Source organism: Vigna umbellata, chromosome 1 (assembly GCF_029865625.1).
Source record: "Vigna umbellata cultivar VRB3 chromosome 1, Vumbellata_1.0, whole genome shotgun sequence".
NCBI lineage: Eukaryota > Viridiplantae > Streptophyta > Magnoliopsida > Fabales > Fabaceae > Vigna > Vigna umbellata.
This window is the reverse complement of record NC_142165.1, coordinates 105,620,227-105,639,862: the sequence shown is the minus strand read 5'-3', so window position 1 is coordinate 105,639,862 and position 19,636 is coordinate 105,620,227. Positions and strand designations below refer to the sequence as shown.

General features: G+C 35.2%; 4 protein-coding genes across 4 annotated transcripts; all 4 read left to right on the top strand.

The window, feature by feature from the left end:
- The first annotated feature begins 440 nt into the window (after positions 1–440).
- LOC124838563 (Plant invertase/pectin methylesterase inhibitor superfamily) lies at positions 441–4,518 on the top strand. Its single transcript, XM_047314190.2, has 3 exons — positions 441–884; positions 980–1,504; positions 3,514–4,518. Exons 1-3 carry the CDS (start codon positions 566–568, stop codon positions 4,209–4,211), a joined length of 1,542 nt encoding a protein of 513 aa, XP_047170146.1. The 5' UTR covers positions 441–565; the 3' UTR covers positions 4,212–4,518.
- A 999-nt stretch (positions 4,519–5,517) lies between these two features.
- On the top strand, positions 5,518–7,807 carry LOC124838570 (putative pectinesterase/pectinesterase inhibitor 12). The gene is made up of 2 exons (XM_047314203.2): positions 5,518–6,502; positions 6,886–7,807. Exons 1-2 carry the CDS (start codon positions 5,614–5,616, stop codon positions 7,572–7,574), a joined length of 1,578 nt encoding a protein of 525 aa, XP_047170159.1. The 5' UTR covers positions 5,518–5,613; the 3' UTR covers positions 7,575–7,807.
- A 262-nt stretch (positions 7,808–8,069) lies between these two features.
- LOC124838537 (Plant invertase/pectin methylesterase inhibitor superfamily) lies at positions 8,070–10,700 on the top strand. The gene is made up of 3 exons (XM_047314165.2): positions 8,070–9,376; positions 9,470–9,630; positions 9,739–10,700. Exons 1-3 carry the CDS (start codon positions 8,397–8,399, stop codon positions 10,431–10,433), a joined length of 1,836 nt encoding a protein of 611 aa, XP_047170121.1. The 5' UTR covers positions 8,070–8,396; the 3' UTR covers positions 10,434–10,700.
- A 3,421-nt stretch (positions 10,701–14,121) lies between these two features.
- Positions 14,122–17,628, top strand: LOC124838547 (putative 26S proteasome non-ATPase regulatory subunit 3). Its single transcript, XM_047314175.2, has 8 exons — positions 14,122–14,367; positions 14,456–14,646; positions 14,864–15,001; positions 15,078–15,214; positions 15,306–15,360; positions 15,834–15,944; positions 16,176–16,415; positions 16,747–17,628. Exons 1-8 carry the CDS (start codon positions 14,289–14,291, stop codon positions 17,257–17,259), a joined length of 1,464 nt encoding a protein of 487 aa, XP_047170131.1. The 5' UTR covers positions 14,122–14,288; the 3' UTR covers positions 17,260–17,628.
- Positions 17,629–19,636: the final 2,008 nt, after the last annotated feature.

Sequence of the window (19,636 nt, the reverse complement as noted above, 5' to 3'; positions counted from 1 at the left end):
AAAAAATATTATGAATTAACATAAAGAAAATGGTGTGAATGTCAATTAAACATAGTTTATACAAATAGGAAAAAAAAAGACTAAATTGAATTTTCTTCACATCAAATAAAACTTAATTAAAAGAATATGAAGTTCAAAACGAATTAAAGGAATAAAAATTGGAACAAAATAATAACTCAACCATTTTGAAACAACGGTAAAGAGCACGATGACAAATCATTGGACATTTTTTACATTGGGAAAATACTATATAACTTATGTTTTTGATTTTTAGAGCAGTTCCATCATCATTTCTTCTGTAGCTGTTATTTGAATCTGTTAGTTCTATTCAATTATCTGAATAATATATAAAGAGATTCATGTTGTATCATCATAAACTTGCGTAAGAATATGGATGCAATTATTTAAGAAATATTGTTAATGTTTTAGTACAAGGTAAAAACCATGAAAGTCAACACTTTGCATTTCGATTTACTTGTTAGAAGACAAGGATGATAACAACTCTATATTCTCCGACCTTATAAATATCGAACCGTTCTGAGTTGTTACTCGCCACTTGTTCGAGATGGCTGTTTCTCCAGTTAGATATCGTTCCACCCTCGCATGCTCCTTCTGCTGCCTTTTCTTTCTGGCACTTTGCTCCCCTCTCACCGCTGCCACAGACTTCGCCGGTTCAGCCTGCCTCGGGGTCTCCCCCAGCCAGTTCGCCGGCTCACTCACCCAAGTCATCACCGCCATCAAACGACTCGCGTCCATTCTCTCACGCTTCTCTATGCCATTCGCAGACTTCCGCCTCGCCACTGCCGTCGCCGACTGCCTCGACTTGTTCGACATCTCCTCCGACGTTCTCTCCTGGGCCCTCTCCGCCTCTCAGAACCCCAAAGGTATAAAATCTAAACACTCTTGTAAATCACACTACCAAGGTTGCTACCAATGAAAACTTGTTGGAGAAGATTATAAGAATTTAAGGTTGTTACAGGGAAGCATAACAGCACGGGGAACCTGAGCTCCGATTTGAGGACATGGCTAAGTGCGGTACTTTCGCATCCACAAACTTGCATGGATGGATTCGAAGGGACGAACGGATTTGTGAAGAGTTTGGTATCCGCTGGCATCGGCGAAGTGGTATCGCTGGTGGAGCAGCTTCTTGCGCAGGTGGTGCCAGTAAACGATGAATTTGAAGCCAGCCAGGAGCAATTTCCTTCGTGGATTAAACCCAGGGAAAGGAAGCTTCTGCAATCGATTGGAGTGACCCCTGATGTTGTAGTAGCTTTGGATGGGAGTGGGAACTACGCTAGGATCATGGATGCGGTCCTCGCGGCACCTGATTATAGCATGAAACGGTTTGTGATTTACATAAAGAAAGGTGTTTATTTTGAGAACGTGGAGATCAAGAAGAAGAAATGGAACATCATGATGATTGGAGATGGAATGGGCGCCACCGTGATCTCCGGTAACCGGAGTTTCATCGACGGTTGGACCACCTTCCGCTCATCTACATTCGGTAAGTTTGCCATTGATCATCACTCTCACTCTCATTCTACTCTTTTCTTCCTCTTTTTCACATTTCTCTTTCTTTTACTAATGTTTACTGTTCATATAGTATACAGGGTTCATTTTATCAAGAGAAAATTTACTTTGATATAATTTTTACCTTCATTTAACATATTATTTATCATTTTCCTATTATAAAAATTATGACAAAGAGTGTAGTATCAACGAACCATTACCCTTTCATGAACAATAGTTTTAAGTAATGAAAACAGGTAAAAGAAGGTAATTTTTTTTAAAAAAATGGCCATGGATTATGATGCAAAATTTGAATACTTGCATTGAATTTCGGTGGAATCTCCATTTTGAACATTTTTGTTGCCTGGAAATTGGGGGAACTGTTCACGGTACTTTTGTTTTTGTCGTTAGCGGATGCAGGCTCATTTTTTTAAAATAAAAAATAGAAAATATCTTTTTTTTTTTAATTTGAATTAATAATTATTTAATTATGGTTTAACAGGCTAGCGCTTATATATATATAAGAATTTTTATTTCATTACTAATCTTTTTGACATTGTTTCTTAAATTATATGTTTGTTATACAAAATGGATGTATACATTCTTAATATTTGATTCTATAAAGTTTTAAGATTTATATGTTATTTTTATTTTGTAAACTACTGTTTGGTGCATTTTCATGTAAAATAAAAGGAACAATAGAACAAAGAATTTTTTTAATTAAAATTTTTAAAACTTCACGGGATTGATTTAAATACTCGCTTCTTAAAAATCTCTTATTGACTTTTAAAAATTACAAACATAGTTGATAGTTGTTCTTTCTAAAACTTTAGCGTTTCTAATAAAATGAATATTCTAAATTTGTGAAAGATGAACGTTAAATGCTTGCATCAAATGTCTCAGTCAGTCACTAATGCGAAGCGTTTCAAAAATTTTTACGTTTGTTTATATGGGAGTTGATAGGTCAAACCCATTAGTTTCTACTTCCATCCTACAATCATTTTATTACTATTTTATTCAATAATTTAATTTATATTTAAATTAAATAATTTAATTTCATATTTTATTATCATATATAGTGTAAAGATGTAAGAGAAATAATATGCTGGTGTAAAAATAGTTTTTTCCTTATATATATTTTAGCTGGCAATTCATTTAGAGCTTTATATTGAAAGGTGATGCGACAAAGAAAAAAGAAAAAGAAAAAAGAAAAAGAAAAAGAAAAAAGAAAAGCAATTGGCACACGAGGGACCACTTATATTATACACTTTATTTTTCATTAGAAAAACGTCTTTTTAACAATATTTTTAATAACTTTTTAACAAAACATATGTGGTAGCGTGATTGGTCCACGTCAACAAAATAGAAACACATAATCTGTTATCAAAATATTATTAAAAAAAATTATTAAAATATCATTGTCGTTCTCGTTAATACGTGAAAAGAGTATAGACTGTGTCACCTTCTTTTTGACCTGTACAATGCCTTAACCTTTTAAAATTGTTTTTCCAATTCTGAATCGAGACAAAAAAAATAGTAATAAAGTTATTTTGAACAGAAGATGGTCCTAGGTTAATAATACCTGGCTTTGATATCTTAATTTTTTAAGGTTTGCAAAAACTAACGAGATCAATGCGAATCATTAAATACGTGTTGATCACTTTTTTTACACAAAACATTTATGAGTGTTCAAGTGAATGCAAAAAGCTAACTCCTTCTGAATCAGCACAGACATGAATGCAATTGTTCTGTTTTTAGGAACAGTCACTTCTGAACCAACAAACACACAAGATTGGAAGTATAATTTCGACATTTAACGACCTTAAACAGTAAGTAGGGCCTTAGTATTTAATCACACCAGCTACTAACAATCCAGTATGCAACTAACTCATAATTAACATTAAATGAGCTCGTTTACACAATTAAAATTCTCAACAAACCCATCTTATTAACTGATTAAAACGTTCAACTAAATTCAGTCTGATACTAAAAATGTGTGTGCAGCTGTGAGTGGCAGAGGGTTCATAGCAAGAGACGTTTCCTTTCAGAACACGGCAGGGCCTGAGAAGCACCAAGCAGTGGCGCTGAGATCAGACTCGGATCTCTCTGTGTTCTACCGATGTGGGATTTTCGGTTTCCAAGACAGCCTATACACCCACACCATGCGCCAATTCTTCAGAGAATGCAGAATAACAGGCACGGTGGACTTCATCTTCGGCGACGCCACCGCCGTCTTCCAGAACTGCTTAATACAACCGAAGAAGGGTTTGCCAAATCAGAAGAACACGATCACAGCACACGGTAGAAAAGACCCAAATGAGCCAACGGGTTTCTCATTCCAGTTCTGCAACATCACTGCAGATTCCGACCTTGCACCCGTCGTCAACACCACTCAAACGTATCTGGGCAGACCCTGGAAGAGTTACTCACGAACCGTTTTCATGCAATCGTTCATGAGTGAGGTGATAAGGGCAGAGGGGTGGTTGGAGTGGAATGGAGACTTTGCTTTGGACACATTGTATTATGCAGAGTACCTGAACACTGGGGCAGGTGCTGGCGTGGCGAACCGTGTGAAATGGACAGGGTACCATGCATTCAATGATTCAAGCCAGGTGAGTAACTTCACGGTGGCTCAGTTTATTGAGGGGAATCTCTGGTTGCCTTCCACTGGAGTAACCTACACTGCTGCATTCAAAGCTTAACGCAACACTGCCATGCTTTCTTACTCTTGTACTTAGAATCTATTCATGTGGTTCTTTATGGTTTATATCAGAGAAAAAATATATAGGTGTCAAGAAAACAAGTTAATGGGGTATGGGTCCGTCTTCAGTTCAATTAATTAGGACTTTATTACTGTTAATGATTTGAATTTTGTGAACGGTATGAGGCAGTCTTGTGTTCAATTGCACAACAGTGCAGCACATGCAGCTTCACCTAAGTTTTAATGGAGGTGTCATGTAATAATGTTGATTAATTTATTATAGATGATAACGATCATTTTTATTATAATATTTTTAGTATTGACGCACTTCTTTAAGATAATACCTTTTTACTTAATTATTAATTAACACGAATTATCTGTCATCAACTTTTGTGAATGCGAGATTTATCAGTGATTAGATAATTCTGTCATGACTAGTGAATAGTTATTAAGAATAGAGTTTTTTCGCTTCCAAAATATCAAACACTTACTTCATCACTGTATTTAAACAAGTAGTTGCTCCGTCTTAATCTCCAACAAACAAAATGAAGCAATACAACTAACTTTTGGCTCTGGGGTTGCACAAGATAAAGGTAACCATTTCTTGAAAGTTGAAGTCATGAGATAAAGCATGAAGGTTTCGCTGTCGTTGTCATTCTATTTATCAGTTACCGTCAAATAGTCTGATAGTACTTCACTAATAGCAGTGACCCACTCTTGGTTTCTGACTACTCTGGGAGTTGGAAGATGTTACGGAAACTCTGCAATTAAAGTATTGAAACTGTTATTCTCGAAGTGGAACTGTCAACGTACAAAGGTCCCTTCAATTAGAACTTAATGTCCACCAACCCTTTCATTATTTTCACCGCTATCCACAAAAAAACAAAACAGAATGACCCAAAATAGAGGCAATGTCTTCATGTCTTAGAGCATTCTCTTTCACCGACACGTGTTTCAGTGTTTCTACATCAACTTCATAGATAACCATCACTCTAAACCAAATGACGGTTCCTTTTCGGGTATTTCTCATTCTTACTTCCCATCGTTCTCGCCAATGCCAATAATACCCTGTTGGTCTGCGAGTAAAAACAAAAGAGATGACCCAACCTAAGCAGAAATATTGGAAAATTAATATGGCAGACGTTAGTTTTTGTGCACCACATGAATCCCCTTTGGCCTCCAGCCGATTTTCATGTTACCATGTTTGAAAAGGTAGTCCAATTGTCTACCCTCTTTATGTTAAAGGTTAAAAAATCCAAGTCCGTGCTATTTTTTTAATTCTAATTTCTATTCCATGCTCACCAACTGCCTTATTTATCACGAGCCAAAAACTGAAACTCTTCATCTCCAAATTACAATGTTATCAGCCTCTCTCTTCTCACTGTTTGTGTAATAGTAATTTCATGGCAATTCCTAAACTTTTCCTCCTTCTTTTGGCATACTTCTTCTCACATGCCATAGCTGTTAAGTCCTCCAATGCTTTCACAATCCCAACATTCCATGCAAACCACTCTTCCTTAAATAGAACAAACTTATTTCATGAAGTCAGCTTCGGTTCCTCTAAGCTTTCCATCTCAATAAACATAAATCCAAACATCATCAACACCCTCCTTCAGTCCCTCCAAGCAGCAATATCTGATGCCACAAAACTATCTGATCTATTAAACAATGCAGGACACTCAAGCATCATAGAGAACAAAATAGGAGCAGTCCAAGACTGTAGAGAACTTCAACAATCCACCTTAGCTTCCTTAGAACGATCGCTATCAGGAATCCGTTCCCAAGACTCCAGAAAAGTAGTTGATGCAAGAACCTACCTCAGTGCAGCCCTCACCAACAAAGGCACGTGTCTGGAGAGCTTAGATTCTGCTTCGGGTACCCTTAAGCCAGTTCTGGTGAATTCTGTGATAAACTCTTACAAGCATGTCAGTGACTCTCTTTCAATGCTCCCTAAGCCTGAGAAGAAGGCTTCCCAAGGACACAAGAACCGGCGTTTGTTGTGGTTGTCAAGGGCAAACCATCGCCTCTTGGAAGGCAATGATGGGGTGCTTGTTGTAGCTGCAGATGGAACGGGGAAGTTTAGCACCATCACCGAGGCTATCAACTTTGCTCCAAACAACAGCGTTGGTAGGACAGTAATCTATGTCAAAGAAGGGACTTACGAGGAAAATGTTGAAATCCCAAGTTATAAGACCAATATTGTTCTGCTTGGCGATGGAAAGGATGTAACTTTTATCACTGGCAGCAGAAGTGTCATTGATGGCTGGACCACTTTCAGATCTGCAACTCTGGGTAAACCCTTTATGGATGGAACTATTAATACGCCTAATATGCTGTACATTATAACTCTTATGAATTCATCACTGACTAATTTGTTTTAGTTTCAGTTAATTAAGATACACTTTTACCATGAGAGCTTTTATACTGTAAAGCCTTTTCAATGACAAGAATATCGAACTCTGTTAAGTTCATAGGTACTTGTAGAAAAGTGGGAGCTTCCGAAAATAATTGAGGCGCATGGCTTTATTTTAAATAAAGAAAAACCTATTAGACAGTTGTTTAGGTGTTATTAGTGTTACTTAATATAATCTTGTGATAAGACTTTACATTAAAGATCAATATAGATTAGCAACATAAAATGGAAGTTGCATGACCATTGTCTCTTTGTTTTTCAGCGGTCTCTGGAGAGGGTTTTCTTGCACGTGATATTGCTTTTGAGAACAAGGCAGGGCCAGAGAAGCATCAAGCAGTTGCCTTGAGAGTGAATGCAGACTTCACTGCATTCTACAGGTGTGCCATGTATGGTTACCAAGACACTCTCTATGTTCACTCCTTTAGACAGTTCTACAGAGAGTGTGACATTTTTGGGACCATAGATTACATATTTGGGAATGCAGCGGTGGTTTTTCAAGCATGCAACATCGTGTCTAGAATGCCAATGGCAGGCCAATTCACTGTCATTACTGCACAGTCCAGAGATTCCCCTGATGAGGACACTGGCATTTCAATCCAAAACTGCTCCATTCTAGCTACCACAGACTTGTATTCCGATTCTGGTAGTGTGAAAAGCTACCTAGGAAGACCATGGAGGGTTTATTCTCGTACCGTGTATCTTGAGTCCTACATTGATGCATTTATTGAGGCAGAGGGGTGGACCCAGTGGTCTAATGATGAAGGCTTGGACACTTTGTATTATGGAGAGTATGCCAACTATGGGCCTGGTTCAGGGACAGATAACAGAGTAGATTGGGCTGGGTACCATTTAATGGATTACGACAGTGCCTACAATTTCTCAGTTTCGGAATTTATCATTGGTGACGCTTGGCTTGGGTCTACATCATTCCCTTATGACAATGGGATTTAATTTTTATTGACAGAGGGAGAATGTGTGTGAGATATTAAATAACATTTAGGCCTTTGCAAGTGTAAAATGAAAAAGGTGACATGTATTTGTGTTATCTAAGTTCAATGTTTTATCATAAACGTCTTATATTGTATGAAAAAAGGTGCTTGAACCGAGCTGGCTGCTACGTGTGGTTTCTCTGCCTTATGCATGCCAAACAGCTAAAATTCAAATAAAATGAATGATTCTTAACAGAGTATTGACTCGTAATATTTTTTAAAAAAAATGCATTTTCAGTTTTGTTTTTAATTAATTTTGCTGAAGGTGGTACCCGATTAGATGTTTTATTTTTATTTTTAAAAAGGGGGTAAAAATTCACAGCCATTCCTTTGTGAGTGAGATGTTTTGTCCGAAATTTTGGGTGGGTTACGGAGGCAAACATGATCCTAGGATTGGAAAAGGATGTTGGATTTGTGTTACTGGTTTTGGGGAGATTCTAGTTTTAGGCGTGGAGAAAGAAGAAAGGAGAGAAGGGGATTGAAAAGGGTATCTAAAATTGGCGGGGAAGAAGGTGGAAATGTGGAGAGGAGAGGAGAAAGTGCAGCATCACACGTTAATTGGAAGGTTGAGAGTGAAATGGAAAGAGCTGAAACGTCTCTCGTCCACTCTCGCATGCAGAGAAAAAACATTAAAGTTGGAAGCGATGAAACACAGACAAGGTGTAAAAAGGAGTCAGAGGCATAGCGTCCCTTGGATATCTTTCTACCTTTCTTCTCCGCGAGTGGTTTCAATTTGAAGCTAAGGCAGAGACCTGAAATCCTCTGCCTTAGAGAAACTCTCACAATGGCGTTTCAGGATTTTGACCTCATCTCAGAGCGGCGGAGAAACGAGAAAAAGCAGAAGATGAGGAAGAGGATCATGATCGGCGTGGTTTCTTCCATCGTCCTCGTTGGCATGATCGGCGCAGTTCTCTTCGTCGTGGTTAAGAATGATGACACTGGCCATGGCAATACCAATGGAAAGAGCACCAACAAGGCACGTACCAGCCATTCACCACCACAGGCTCAAGGTGGCTCGGCCAAGGAGCAGGTGGCGCACACGGAGAAGATAGTGAAAATGGTGTGCAGCTCCTCCGATTTCAAGGACAAGTGTGAAGAACCTCTGAGCAAGGCCATGGAGAATGACTCCAAACTCTCGGAACCCAAAGACCTTCTCAAGGCCTACGTGAAGCTTGCAGAGGAAGAGGTTTCCAAGGCCTTCAACAAGACCCTGTCGATGAAGTTCGACACTGAAAAAGAAAAAGGAGCGTTCGAGGATTGCAAGAAGCTGTTTGAGGATGCCAAGGATGACATCGCAACCACCATCTCTGAACTATCCAAAACCGAGCTCAAGAATATCACTGACAAGAGTCCTGATCTGAACTCCTGGCTCAGTGCTGTCATTTCCTTCCAACAGACCTGCATAGATGGCTTCCCTCAAGGAAACATCAAGAGTGAACTTGGAAATCTCATGAACGATTCCAAGCAATTCATCAGCAACTCCCTTGCCATTGTCTCTCAGCTCGCATCGACTCTTTCTACATTGGAAACAGCTGCCGCCTCATCACACGGCCGATCCTTGCTGTCTCAGTTCTCCAACTCCCCAGCTGCTTCTCTCGACGAAACCGATGGCTTTCCCTCTTGGATCCACAACGATGACCGCAGGATCTTGAAGGCCGTCGATAACAAACCTCCACCTAATGTCACCGTGGCAAAAGACGGCAGTGCAAACTTCAAAAGCATCTCCGAAGCTTTGAATGCTGTCCCTGCAAAGTTTGAAGGACGGTAAACAAACCACCTTCTCTCGCCAACTCCTTACTTGTACGACGTTTTCATGCTTCCCGGTATATATAATTCAAGCTGCTGTGAAAAATGCAGGTATGTGATTTACGTCAAAGAAGGAATATACGACGAGACAGTGAAGGTTACAAAGAAAATGCAAAACATAACCATGTACGGCGATGGATCCCAAAAGACAATCGTCACCGGCAACAAAAACTTCAGGGACGGAGTCAGGACTTTCCTCACTGCAACTTTTGGTATGCATGTGCATGTCACTGTTATTATATTAAGATGGATGAGTAGTTACTGATTAAGAAGCATATAATGTTGGTTAGTTTAACATGTTTGGGTAAATGCAAATGCAGTGGTGGAGGGAGATGGATTCATAGGCATGGCAATGGGATTCAGAAACACGGCAGGACCCGATGGGCATCAAGCAGTGGCGGCAAGAGTGCAGGCAGATCGTGCAGTGTTTGCGAACTGTCGTTTCGAGGGGTACCAAGACACTCTATACACCCAAGCACACAGACAATTCTACAGGAGTTGCATCGTGACCGGAACAATCGACTTCATCTTCGGTGATGCGGCTGTGGTGCTCCAGAACTGCATCCTGATCATTAGGAAGCCAAACGACAACCAGCAGAACATGGTGACAGCTCAAGGGAGAGAGGACAAGCAGCAAGCGACTGGAATTGTGCTGCAGAAGTGCACAATCAAAGCCGATGACGCACTGATCCCAGTGAAGGACAAGATCAGAAGCTACCTGGGAAGGCCATGGAAGCAGTACTCAAGAACCATTGTGATGGAATCAGAAATAGGTGACGTGATTCACCCAGATGGATGGACAGCTTGGGAAGGTGATTTCGCTCTGAAAACATTGTACTATGCTGAGTATGGGAACACAGGAGCTGGTGCCTCCACCAGCGCCAGGGTGAAGTGGCCCGGTTACCAAGTTATCAGCAAGGAACAAGCTACGCAGTTCACTCCTGGCGCTTTCTTGAGAGGCACATGGCTTCAGAGCACGGGAGTGCCATCTACGCAAGGCTTGTACAACAATTAAACCTTTCCTTCCAAATTCATACCAATTCCTGTTCTTTAGGCACACTGGAAAATAAACCTCATGGTGTTCCTCGTTTTGATCAATTGTAATCTTTTTTTTATTCTTTTATTCTTTTATTTTTACTTCTCTTTCTTAATTTTTAAAAACATTATTTAATCTTAATTTGTAATCTTCCACTAACTACAGCGGTTGGAACAACTTGCCATAAAATTCTGTCACCAAAAAATAGAAGAAACCATATTATATTTCTTGTTAATAAAAAATTTCATTCTCGACCACTCTCCAATGTCTACTTAGCTCCTAGGATTCAACAATTTACGGACATTAAAATTTACTATAAAAAATGTATAAATAAAATTATGAGAAGAATGGTGATAGCAAAAGGAAATATTTATTATCTCAGAATTTAAGTTTTCAATATATGATTTATAAGTTTAAGTGAAAAAAAATTATAAACGATATTCAATTCTCAAATCTAACGAGAAATAGTAGATAAAATCATTTATTACCGAGTCTGGGTAGTTTCAAAAACGAAATAATAATACCATTATTAAAGAGAAAAACCAATGATACTTCACTACTTAAAAGTACTAACTACGTAATAAAAAACTATGGAAAAATATTGATTCAAATAAAATAATTAAATGATAATATTTATACATTTAAATATTAATATAAAAAATAATCACCAATAATATATATCATTTAAAAAAATGTGGTAAGTCTCTTTCTGGCCGTCAGTTATGAGATAAATTAAAATTACATATTCCGTTAGCAAATTTTAAATTTATAGTTCATTTAAATTTTAAATTTATAGTTCATTTAAATATTTTTAGATGTTGAAACAAATTTTAAGATGATAAGTTTGTAATTGATTAAATTTAGTTTTTATCTCAGCTCATTCTATTAAAGACTGACTAAGGAATAAAAAACAAATTATGCAAAAGTGGTAAAGTTCTCCTGGTTTTTGTTGAAAAAACCAACATATGGGTAGACTGAAGCTCAAGAAACCTTTAATATTTGTGTTGAAAATTATGAAAGTATGTCTTTTGTAGGTCGTTTTAATTTTCTCCACTGTCTCACTTTGATTCAGTTAAGATAACAAAAATATTAAATATGTATATATATTTAACTCATTTATTAAAATCATTATAATTACCTCTACTGATCACATTATTAAGTAATTACTAAAATAACTTCATTTAAAGAAAAAAAAATTACCCTCCTTGTTCCTTGGGTTACTGATAAAAGGAGATTTTTATAAAAGGTTAATGATTCTTTTATTTTATACAACTATAATTTATGAACTAACAAAAAAAAAAAACTAATAAACTACTTCCATTCATCTCAATTGATGCCTCTCATGAAGCCTTTTATATATTTTTTTCATTCACTTCTCGTTTTTGTAAACTTTATAATTGTGATTATTTGTTTTATCTCATAGACATTATATGTTTGTAATTTTCTCGTAACCATTTGTTCTTTCATATTTGCCTAGTAAATGCATATTATATATATATATTCACTTTATACGTATTTTTTTGTTGTGTAAACTTGTTTTATCGTAGTAACATTACCTTGGATTTTAATTATATCAACAAATATTGTTTTTTCACGAGGATATTTAACTTACCAGTTTTTAGGTTGTGGTATCCACATATCACCTGTAATACCTACCCATCATCATACAAAATGGTTTATCCCTTAACTTGAAATGACACTCACATTTTCGGATGTTATATGTAATAGGCTGTACATCGAGTTTGTATTTTCTATATTTTTCACCTCTTTCACATCCTAGCAAGACAAATGTTTTCCTTCCAAGTTGACCCATAACTTTATTCAATTTTATAATCATCACAACAAATCATAGATCATATGGAATCTCTTTCACCTATTCAGTCAAGTTTTTACGAGAAAAATATATTTTATTTGTTGCAAAATTATTTGTCAAATATCTCTGTACAATCTCATTTGTAAAAGACACACAATATATTTTTATTTATATTATAATCACTTATAACATAAAATTCATCGTTCAGTATCTAATATGATTTATAACAATCTAAAAACATATAACAAATTTTTAATAAACTTAAAAAAACATCAAAATAACAATACTTAAAACTGCCTAAAAAATTATTTAAATTTTTCATATGAATTTTAAATACCAAAGTTTTTTAATAAATTAAAAAAAGTCCTACAACTTATTTTATAAAAAAAATTCTTATGCATTTTTAATTCTTTTACATCACACAAAAAAGGAAATAAAAAAATTAAACATTTATAATAAAATTATAAAATTATATTAAAAAAAAAATATATCGAATATCGAAATTTAAATGATCCTCGTCAAATCTTGAAATATAATTTTCTCTATAGGATTTGAAAATCCAATAAATAATTCCACGTTCATTAAATAAAGTTCAGTCAACCACTTAATTGGGTAAGAAAAAAATACTGCTCACCAACTTAATTAATGACAAGGGTATTTGTGAAAATTAAGATTGCAGGGTGAAACCCTTGAAATATATATACTGTAGGATGAAACGTCCTATCATTAATCTGAAATCAGTATAGCTTGATAGTTTTCTCTAATTTGTATGTATTGGCCATTCAATAATTTCTTATCCAATTTTTACCCGCTGGAGGATTTTGAACAAAGACTTGGTTTTAGATACAAATTTAGCAATTAAGTAAAAGTAAATTGCATCATACATATTCCATTCTTAATTTATCCTTAAATGTTAGTTTTTAGAGTGGATATTTAATAGTGAGAAATCAAGCCTGCGTTTTTTCACTTATTTTTTTTATATAATGGTTTTAACGAATAATTTAATTTAATCATTAGATTTTTTTTATAAAATTAAGGCTAATTTATCTTTTCACATTGATAATAATTTTAGTAAAATATACGTCAGATGAGTTGTTAGTGTGATAATCATTCAAATAATTACGGTCGTTACCTGACATTTGTAAGGCCATAGGAAGAAACCATTTTCAAATATATATATATATATATATACACGTATATTATTTGTATGTGTACACATAGACACCACACAATTCGGGTCATATAACAGTGATACAAAATTAGCGCAGTGTGCAATTCAAGCACCCTTTAATATGGTGACTTGAAAATCAAAATTTGAAGACTACAGAAAACAAAAACAAGAGATTAAACACATTATGTAAAAAATTAAAAAGAGAGGGGAAATCGCTGTGTCGTTTACAAGATACAAATTTTGAACAAGTGAATCAAATGGGTCCCCTGATGCATTTTGATACAGTTAAAGCCTTATCGAGACTGTATTTGAAAAAAAAAAGAAAAAAAAAAGGATGATTCTATTTCCTATCTAAAATTATGCACGAGGAGAGAGACAACCAATTATAATTTCATTATTTTTGCATTTTTTTCTCAGTTTTCTCACCTTAAACAATGCGAATATGGGATATATGTCACTTAAGTAATCCCCTGTATCTAACTAATTAAATTTGCCTAATTTCTTTGTGGGCAGTTATTTCAAGGTATAACAGTGTGTTGCTAGGAATACTATAATCAGGAATGCTATTTCTTGAGATAGGATGAATTTTAATAATCCCAGAAATATATTATTTAAAATTAAAAAATATCATATAATAATGGAAGTTTTATAATTGTATTTGGGAAACAACCTACGGTATTGTCTTGAATGTTAGGGTTGAAGACCGTAGGCCCGTTTTATGTCATCAAGGTCCTTACAACCGTGCCTTGCGTGGTTCTTCTTTCACCCTTCCTTTTCATTCTGTTGGGGTTTTCTATCAGATTCCCCAAATTTTTCTTGTGTGTGCCGCTTTCACTAGATTTTGTTCAACATGACTCAAGATCTCGAGATGAAGGATCGCTCAACGCCTTCCAACTCCGTTTCTTTACCTGCTCCGTCTACTCTGCAGCGTCAGTATTTTTTTCTTCCTCTGTTCCGATTCGCAGTTCTATAAAGCCATTTTAGTTTTTCATTTTTTTGCTTTGGTTTCGCTCGCAGATTTGAAGGAGATAGCGTCGCTTATCGAGACCGGTTCGTACACGAAGGAAGTTCGTAGAATTGCTCGTGCTGTTCGCCTTACAATTGCGTTGAGGCGTAAATTAACAGCGTCGATTATCTCGTCTTTTCTTGATCACGTCCTCACTACTGGTTCTGAAGCTCATGCAAAATTGTCTGCGCATCTTCCCAAGGTGACCTTCAAGTTAGATTTAGGGTTGTTCCTGTTGAAAAGGACTTACATATTTTGTTCTTATTAACCTAATTTGAATTATGAGTAGTCTTTTTTGGTTCATTTAATTCAAAATCTAAATTATGATGCCGGCAAATGATTTAACTGTATAGTGGATGTGGGTCGATGAGTGTATTTCAATTATTTTTGGAGTCATAATGTCCGCACTGCATGTGTAGGAGGATGATCACGAGATGGAAGTGGATGCCGCAACATCTGCAATTCAAACCCCAGCTAAACACTTGTTGCCCGAGCTAGAAATCTACTGTTACCTGCTCGTACTACTTTTTCTGATTGATAAAAAAAAATACAATGAGGTCAGTCCCCCTTTTTCAACTTTTCGAATTGACAACTGAAACTGATTATATACTGCTGTTTTTACTACCTCTTTAGGCCAAAGCTTGTTCCTCAGCTAGCATCGTTTGGCTGAAGAACACAAACAGGAGGACTGTTGATGTTATTGCATCCAGACTGTATTTTTACTATTCATATAGTTATGAGCTTACGGGAGATCTTGCTGAAATCCGTGGGTGAGTTAAGTGCTAATTTATCTAATACTTGAGAGATGTTGAAGACTGAATTGTATTTTTAAGTAATTTTAATTTTGGAATTTGTTTTCAGCAACCTCCTTGCATTGCACCGAATTGCCACCCTGCGCCATGACGAGTTGGGCCAGGTATGTTTTCACTTTAGGTTTTTTACGTAAGGGCTTATGATCCTTACTAAAGTTCAGTAGTTGTTGTAACAACAAACTCAACCAAGAACAAATTTGATAGTTATTATAGATTCTCAATCAATATGCACAGTGATATGCCAGTAATTAGGATTTGTTGGTTTTTTGTTTTAATTCTGTTGTTCCCTGCTTAAACTGATCAGTCACGCAATTTATGCCAAATGCTTATGATCCTTGATATAGTTCAGTAGTTGTTGTCACAACAAACTCAACCAAGCACGTTTCATAGTTATTATAGATTCTCAATTGCACAGTGATATGTATGTAATTAGGGTTTTTTAGTTTTTTCTTTTTAAAATTTTGTTGTATTTAATTATGTACATACAATGAATGTTCCCTGCATAAACTGATTAGTCACACAATTTATGCAAAGTGTTTTATTTTAAACTTATCTGTTAACTGTTGATTCATTGAAGGAAACACTTCTTAATTTGCTGCTCCGCAACTACCTTCACTACAATCTATATGATCAGGCAGAAAAATTGAGGTCTAAGGCTCCTCGATTTGAAGCGCATTCAAACCAACAGGTACGGTGGTTCTGTTATTCTGACCATCTAAGTTTTGATGTTTTTTATTTCAATTTGGGCAGACAAACCTATCTATTATACAGTGCTCGTCAGTGTTGTGATAAAGACCTTGTGGAGGTCCTCAATAATGGTGTTATTGTTGTTTATGTAGTCTAATTTATTGTTAAATATTTTTCTTATCCTTTTTGAGATTTTCCTTCACTTATCCACATTTGTGGTACACCGTTTCAGTTCTGTCGCTACCTCTTCTACCTTGGGAAAATTCGGACAATTCAATTGGAGTATACAGATGCAAAAGAGTCTCTCCTGCAGGCTGCCCGGAAAGCTCCAGTTGCTGCACGGGGTTTTCGAATTCAATGTAACAAGTGGGCTGTGATAGTTCGGTTACTGTTGGGAGAAATACCTGAGCGCACTGTCTTTATGCAGAAAGGAATGGAAAAAGCTTTAAGGCCTTACTTTGAGCTTACAAATGTAAGTCTACATTATTATCCTATGTTTATCATGATAATAACACTGTAGGCTGGTTCTGATATCATTATGATTAGTTGGCTCGTTTTCCCTCTCTTTTTTAATCATTACAAGTAAATTTTCTGTAGTTGAATTATAAATTCACTCCACAAGAACTGTTCAGTTTTACATATTCTGAACTCTATTGTTATCTCAAAACTTTATTATTTTCATATCCATAATAATCTTATATATATGTATATAAATATATATATATATATATATATATATATATATATATATTTTTTTTTTCTTTCTTTTGTGATATTGTTAGCTTATGTTGTAAATATTTCAGGCTGTACGGATTGGAGACTTGGAACTGTTTAGGAATATTGCAGACAAGTTTGCCACTACCTTCACTGCAGATAGAACCCATAATTTGATTGTTCGATTGCGCCATAATGTTATCAGAACTGGTTTACGTAACATCAGCATCTCCTATTCTCGCATTTCTCTAGCTGATGTTGCTAAAAAGCTGAGGCTGAACTCTCCGAATCCTGTTGCTGATGCTGAGAGCATTGTAGCAAAGGCTATTCGTGATGGTGCAATTGATGCTACATTGGATCATGCCAACGGGTGGATGGTGTCCAAGGAAACTGGAGATATTTACTCCACAAATGAGCCTCAGTTGGCCTTTAATTCTCGAATTGCATTCTGTCTTAACATGCACAATGAGGCAGTACGAGCACTTCGTTTTCCACCAAACACGCACAAAGAGAAGGAGAGTGCTGAAAAAAGAAGAGAGAGACAACAACAGGAGCAGGAGCTGGCTAAGCATATTGCAGAAGAGGATGACGACGATTTCTGAGAAATAACTTTTCTCACCCTACCAAATGCTACCAGGGCACCTTCCTGTCCAACCTCTGCCGATATTTTCTTTTGAAGAACTTCCATTATCCTTTCCTTCTCTAGAGGTGAATTTTTTAATTTTCAATGTGGAAGATATCTGAAAGTCAGTTTAACACATTAAAAATATGTTCTATTTGTATTTACATCCATTGTGACTGTTATGTTTTGTTTCTTATCCGGAGAATTATGTTTAGGAGCTGAAGAAAAAATCAATTGTTAGTTATCATATCAATTCTTTAAGAAGTTATGATTGGAAACTGTTGCTCTGAAGGATGTATTAATTATATTTTGACAATCTAGTTTTCTATCAATAATGTTTTATTTCCTAGGGTCTCGAACACATTAGAGCTTTTTGTTAAAACATGAGGAATTGCAAGAAAGGAAAGGAGGGGTGGCGTATAACTTTTCTCTTTGGTATAATTTTTTCCTTTGGGTGTTACAAAGGAGATCTAAAACCTGGTGTGGAAGAGTCCGAGGGGTAGACTAAGGTGTTGGGCTTTAGGAAAACATTCCTTTAAAGAGCTACAGGGCTCTGGATCCTCTAAAGATTCCAATCTTCGAAGATCAAATCGATTCCTTTAGTTCAGAAAACACGTTTTTTTTATCTTAATTATGTATTTAATATGTAAAACAACAGTTTACGGCTATGATCATGTCATGTGCAATTGTTAGCCACTCCCGATTGGATTGAATGAAATTGTGCAAGTAACGCTGCATTTGATCCATGGCTGTCACTTCACCTTAAATACAAGGGCATATGTTTTTTGCCACATACGCTTATCAACTTGTTTCTCTCTATTAACATGGTGGTTTATATGTGATGCTACAGTGCATAACAAAATCAAGTGATTCGTGTAGATCATGTGATTGAAACCTGCTGTGCAATTGTATTAGGTTCTTTTCTCTCTTTAAATCAGTTTATTTTATTTTCTTCTCTATCCTGTTCTGCACTTTCAATTCGGGAAAGGACCTTCTGTTCCTTTCTCAGACATGCAAATCTTCACTGCTTATTCAACACTATTTTTCCCCTTCCTTCTCAATCTTTTGTACACAACCTCAGTACAAAGTAGGATGTTTTTTTTAGGAAGAGATTAAAAAGAATCTGGTTGTGGCAGAGGGTCCTCCTTATAGAGGAAATATTCTCGGTAATCACTTAGTTTGTTATCAATACGAGTGTACAAAAGATCTCTACACAATATGAAGGAGCATAAAAAAACATAGAAAAACCATAGAGATCATAATTTTGAAGGAGTATTAAAAAAACAGAGAAAACATGTTTTTTTTTTATATATTTACTATAATGTATCTTTGTGCATATTTTTTTCACAAGCTAAAATCGCTTGATTTTTTTGCATGGGTAGCAAGTGTACGGTGTACATACGCATGACCGTAAATAAACATAAAACTAAGCCGTGAAATGTTGCTACTTTTTTTATTTGAAGGTTAAATAAATAAAGAAATCAATATCAATCCTATATAAAAGAAAAGGAAATTACTGGTTTTGAAGAAAAAGTTGATTTAACATAACATAAAAGAATAAATATTTTTAAAATTTAAAATGTATAATAGTATACAATGGGTATTTCTCAATTTTTCCACACAATTTTCTTTCAAAATTACTGTTAAGGATACCTTTTTTCTCCACTTTTAAGATACACAGTTGTTATCTTTTCTGTAAAAGTTTAATCTAATTTTTATTTTTCAATATTTCTTATATCAAACAAACAAGAAAAGTTAAATTAAAATATATTTTAAATAATTTGTTTTTATATCTTTTAATTGTAATATTTTAGTAATAAATCAAATTATTATTAAACTTTTTAAAATATATGAACACAAACTAATTAAAACATTTCAGGTAAAATATTTACCAACAATGACTAATTAAAATATTTCAGATTTGTGATGATATTAGACCTCATTATCATTGAGATTGAAGACTTCCTTTAAAAATTTCCAATCGGACAAATTTTAAAATATTCATAAATATGGATATTTTAAATTAAATTTTTATAAAAAATTTACTTTATGTAAAAGTTGAAATTTTTATAATTTTTAACTTAGATTCTGCTATTTGATTTTGTTATTAATTTGAGTAATGTATTTTGCATCATCATTTTTTATTTGTATATCTCTCTACATGTAAAATAATAAAATGATTTATTTAATTTCAAGTCTTTTCTAAAATTGAGTACTTAAAATATTTTTTACATAAATTCATGTTAGGTATTACTATAAATTTTAACATCTCACTTGACACTTCAAAACTCATCTATCATTTTCATTTGTCATCACACATTTTATTAAAATAAAAGAGAAAAAAGAAGAAGCATGGG

What these genes read in the sequence shown, in the direction of transcription:
- LOC124838563 (XM_047314190.2), top strand. Translation starts at nt 566, where the DNA reads ATGGCTGTTTCTCCAGTTAGATATCGTTCCACCCTCGCATGCTCCTTC. An exon ending in CGCCTCTCAGAACCCCAAAG is followed by an intron (nt 885 to 979) that starts GTATAAAATCTA and finishes AGGTTGTTACAG; the next exon opens with GGAAGCATAACAGCACGGGG. An exon ending in CTTCCGCTCATCTACATTCG is followed by an intron (nt 1,505 to 3,513) that starts GTAAGTTTGCCA and finishes ATGTGTGTGCAG; the next exon opens with CTGTGAGTGGCAGAGGGTTC.
- LOC124838570 (XM_047314203.2), top strand. Translation starts at nt 5,614, where the DNA reads ATGGCAATTCCTAAACTTTTCCTCCTTCTTTTGGCATACTTCTTCTCA. An exon ending in TTTCAGATCTGCAACTCTGG is followed by an intron (nt 6,503 to 6,885) that starts GTAAACCCTTTA and finishes TTTGTTTTTCAG; the next exon opens with CGGTCTCTGGAGAGGGTTTT.
- LOC124838537 (XM_047314165.2), top strand. Translation starts at nt 8,397, where the DNA reads ATGGCGTTTCAGGATTTTGACCTCATCTCAGAGCGGCGGAGAAACGAG. An exon ending in CCTGCAAAGTTTGAAGGACG is followed by an intron (nt 9,377 to 9,469) that starts GTAAACAAACCA and finishes TGAAAAATGCAG; the next exon opens with GTATGTGATTTACGTCAAAG. An exon ending in TTTCCTCACTGCAACTTTTG is followed by an intron (nt 9,631 to 9,738) that starts GTATGCATGTGC and finishes ATGCAAATGCAG; the next exon opens with TGGTGGAGGGAGATGGATTC.
- LOC124838547 (XM_047314175.2), top strand. Translation starts at nt 14,289, where the DNA reads ATGACTCAAGATCTCGAGATGAAGGATCGCTCAACGCCTTCCAACTCC. An exon ending in ATAAAAAAAAATACAATGAG is followed by an intron (nt 15,002 to 15,077) that starts GTCAGTCCCCCT and finishes CTACCTCTTTAG; the next exon opens with GCCAAAGCTTGTTCCTCAGC. An exon ending in AAGCGCATTCAAACCAACAG is followed by an intron (nt 15,945 to 16,175) that starts GTACGGTGGTTC and finishes ACACCGTTTCAG; the next exon opens with TTCTGTCGCTACCTCTTCTA.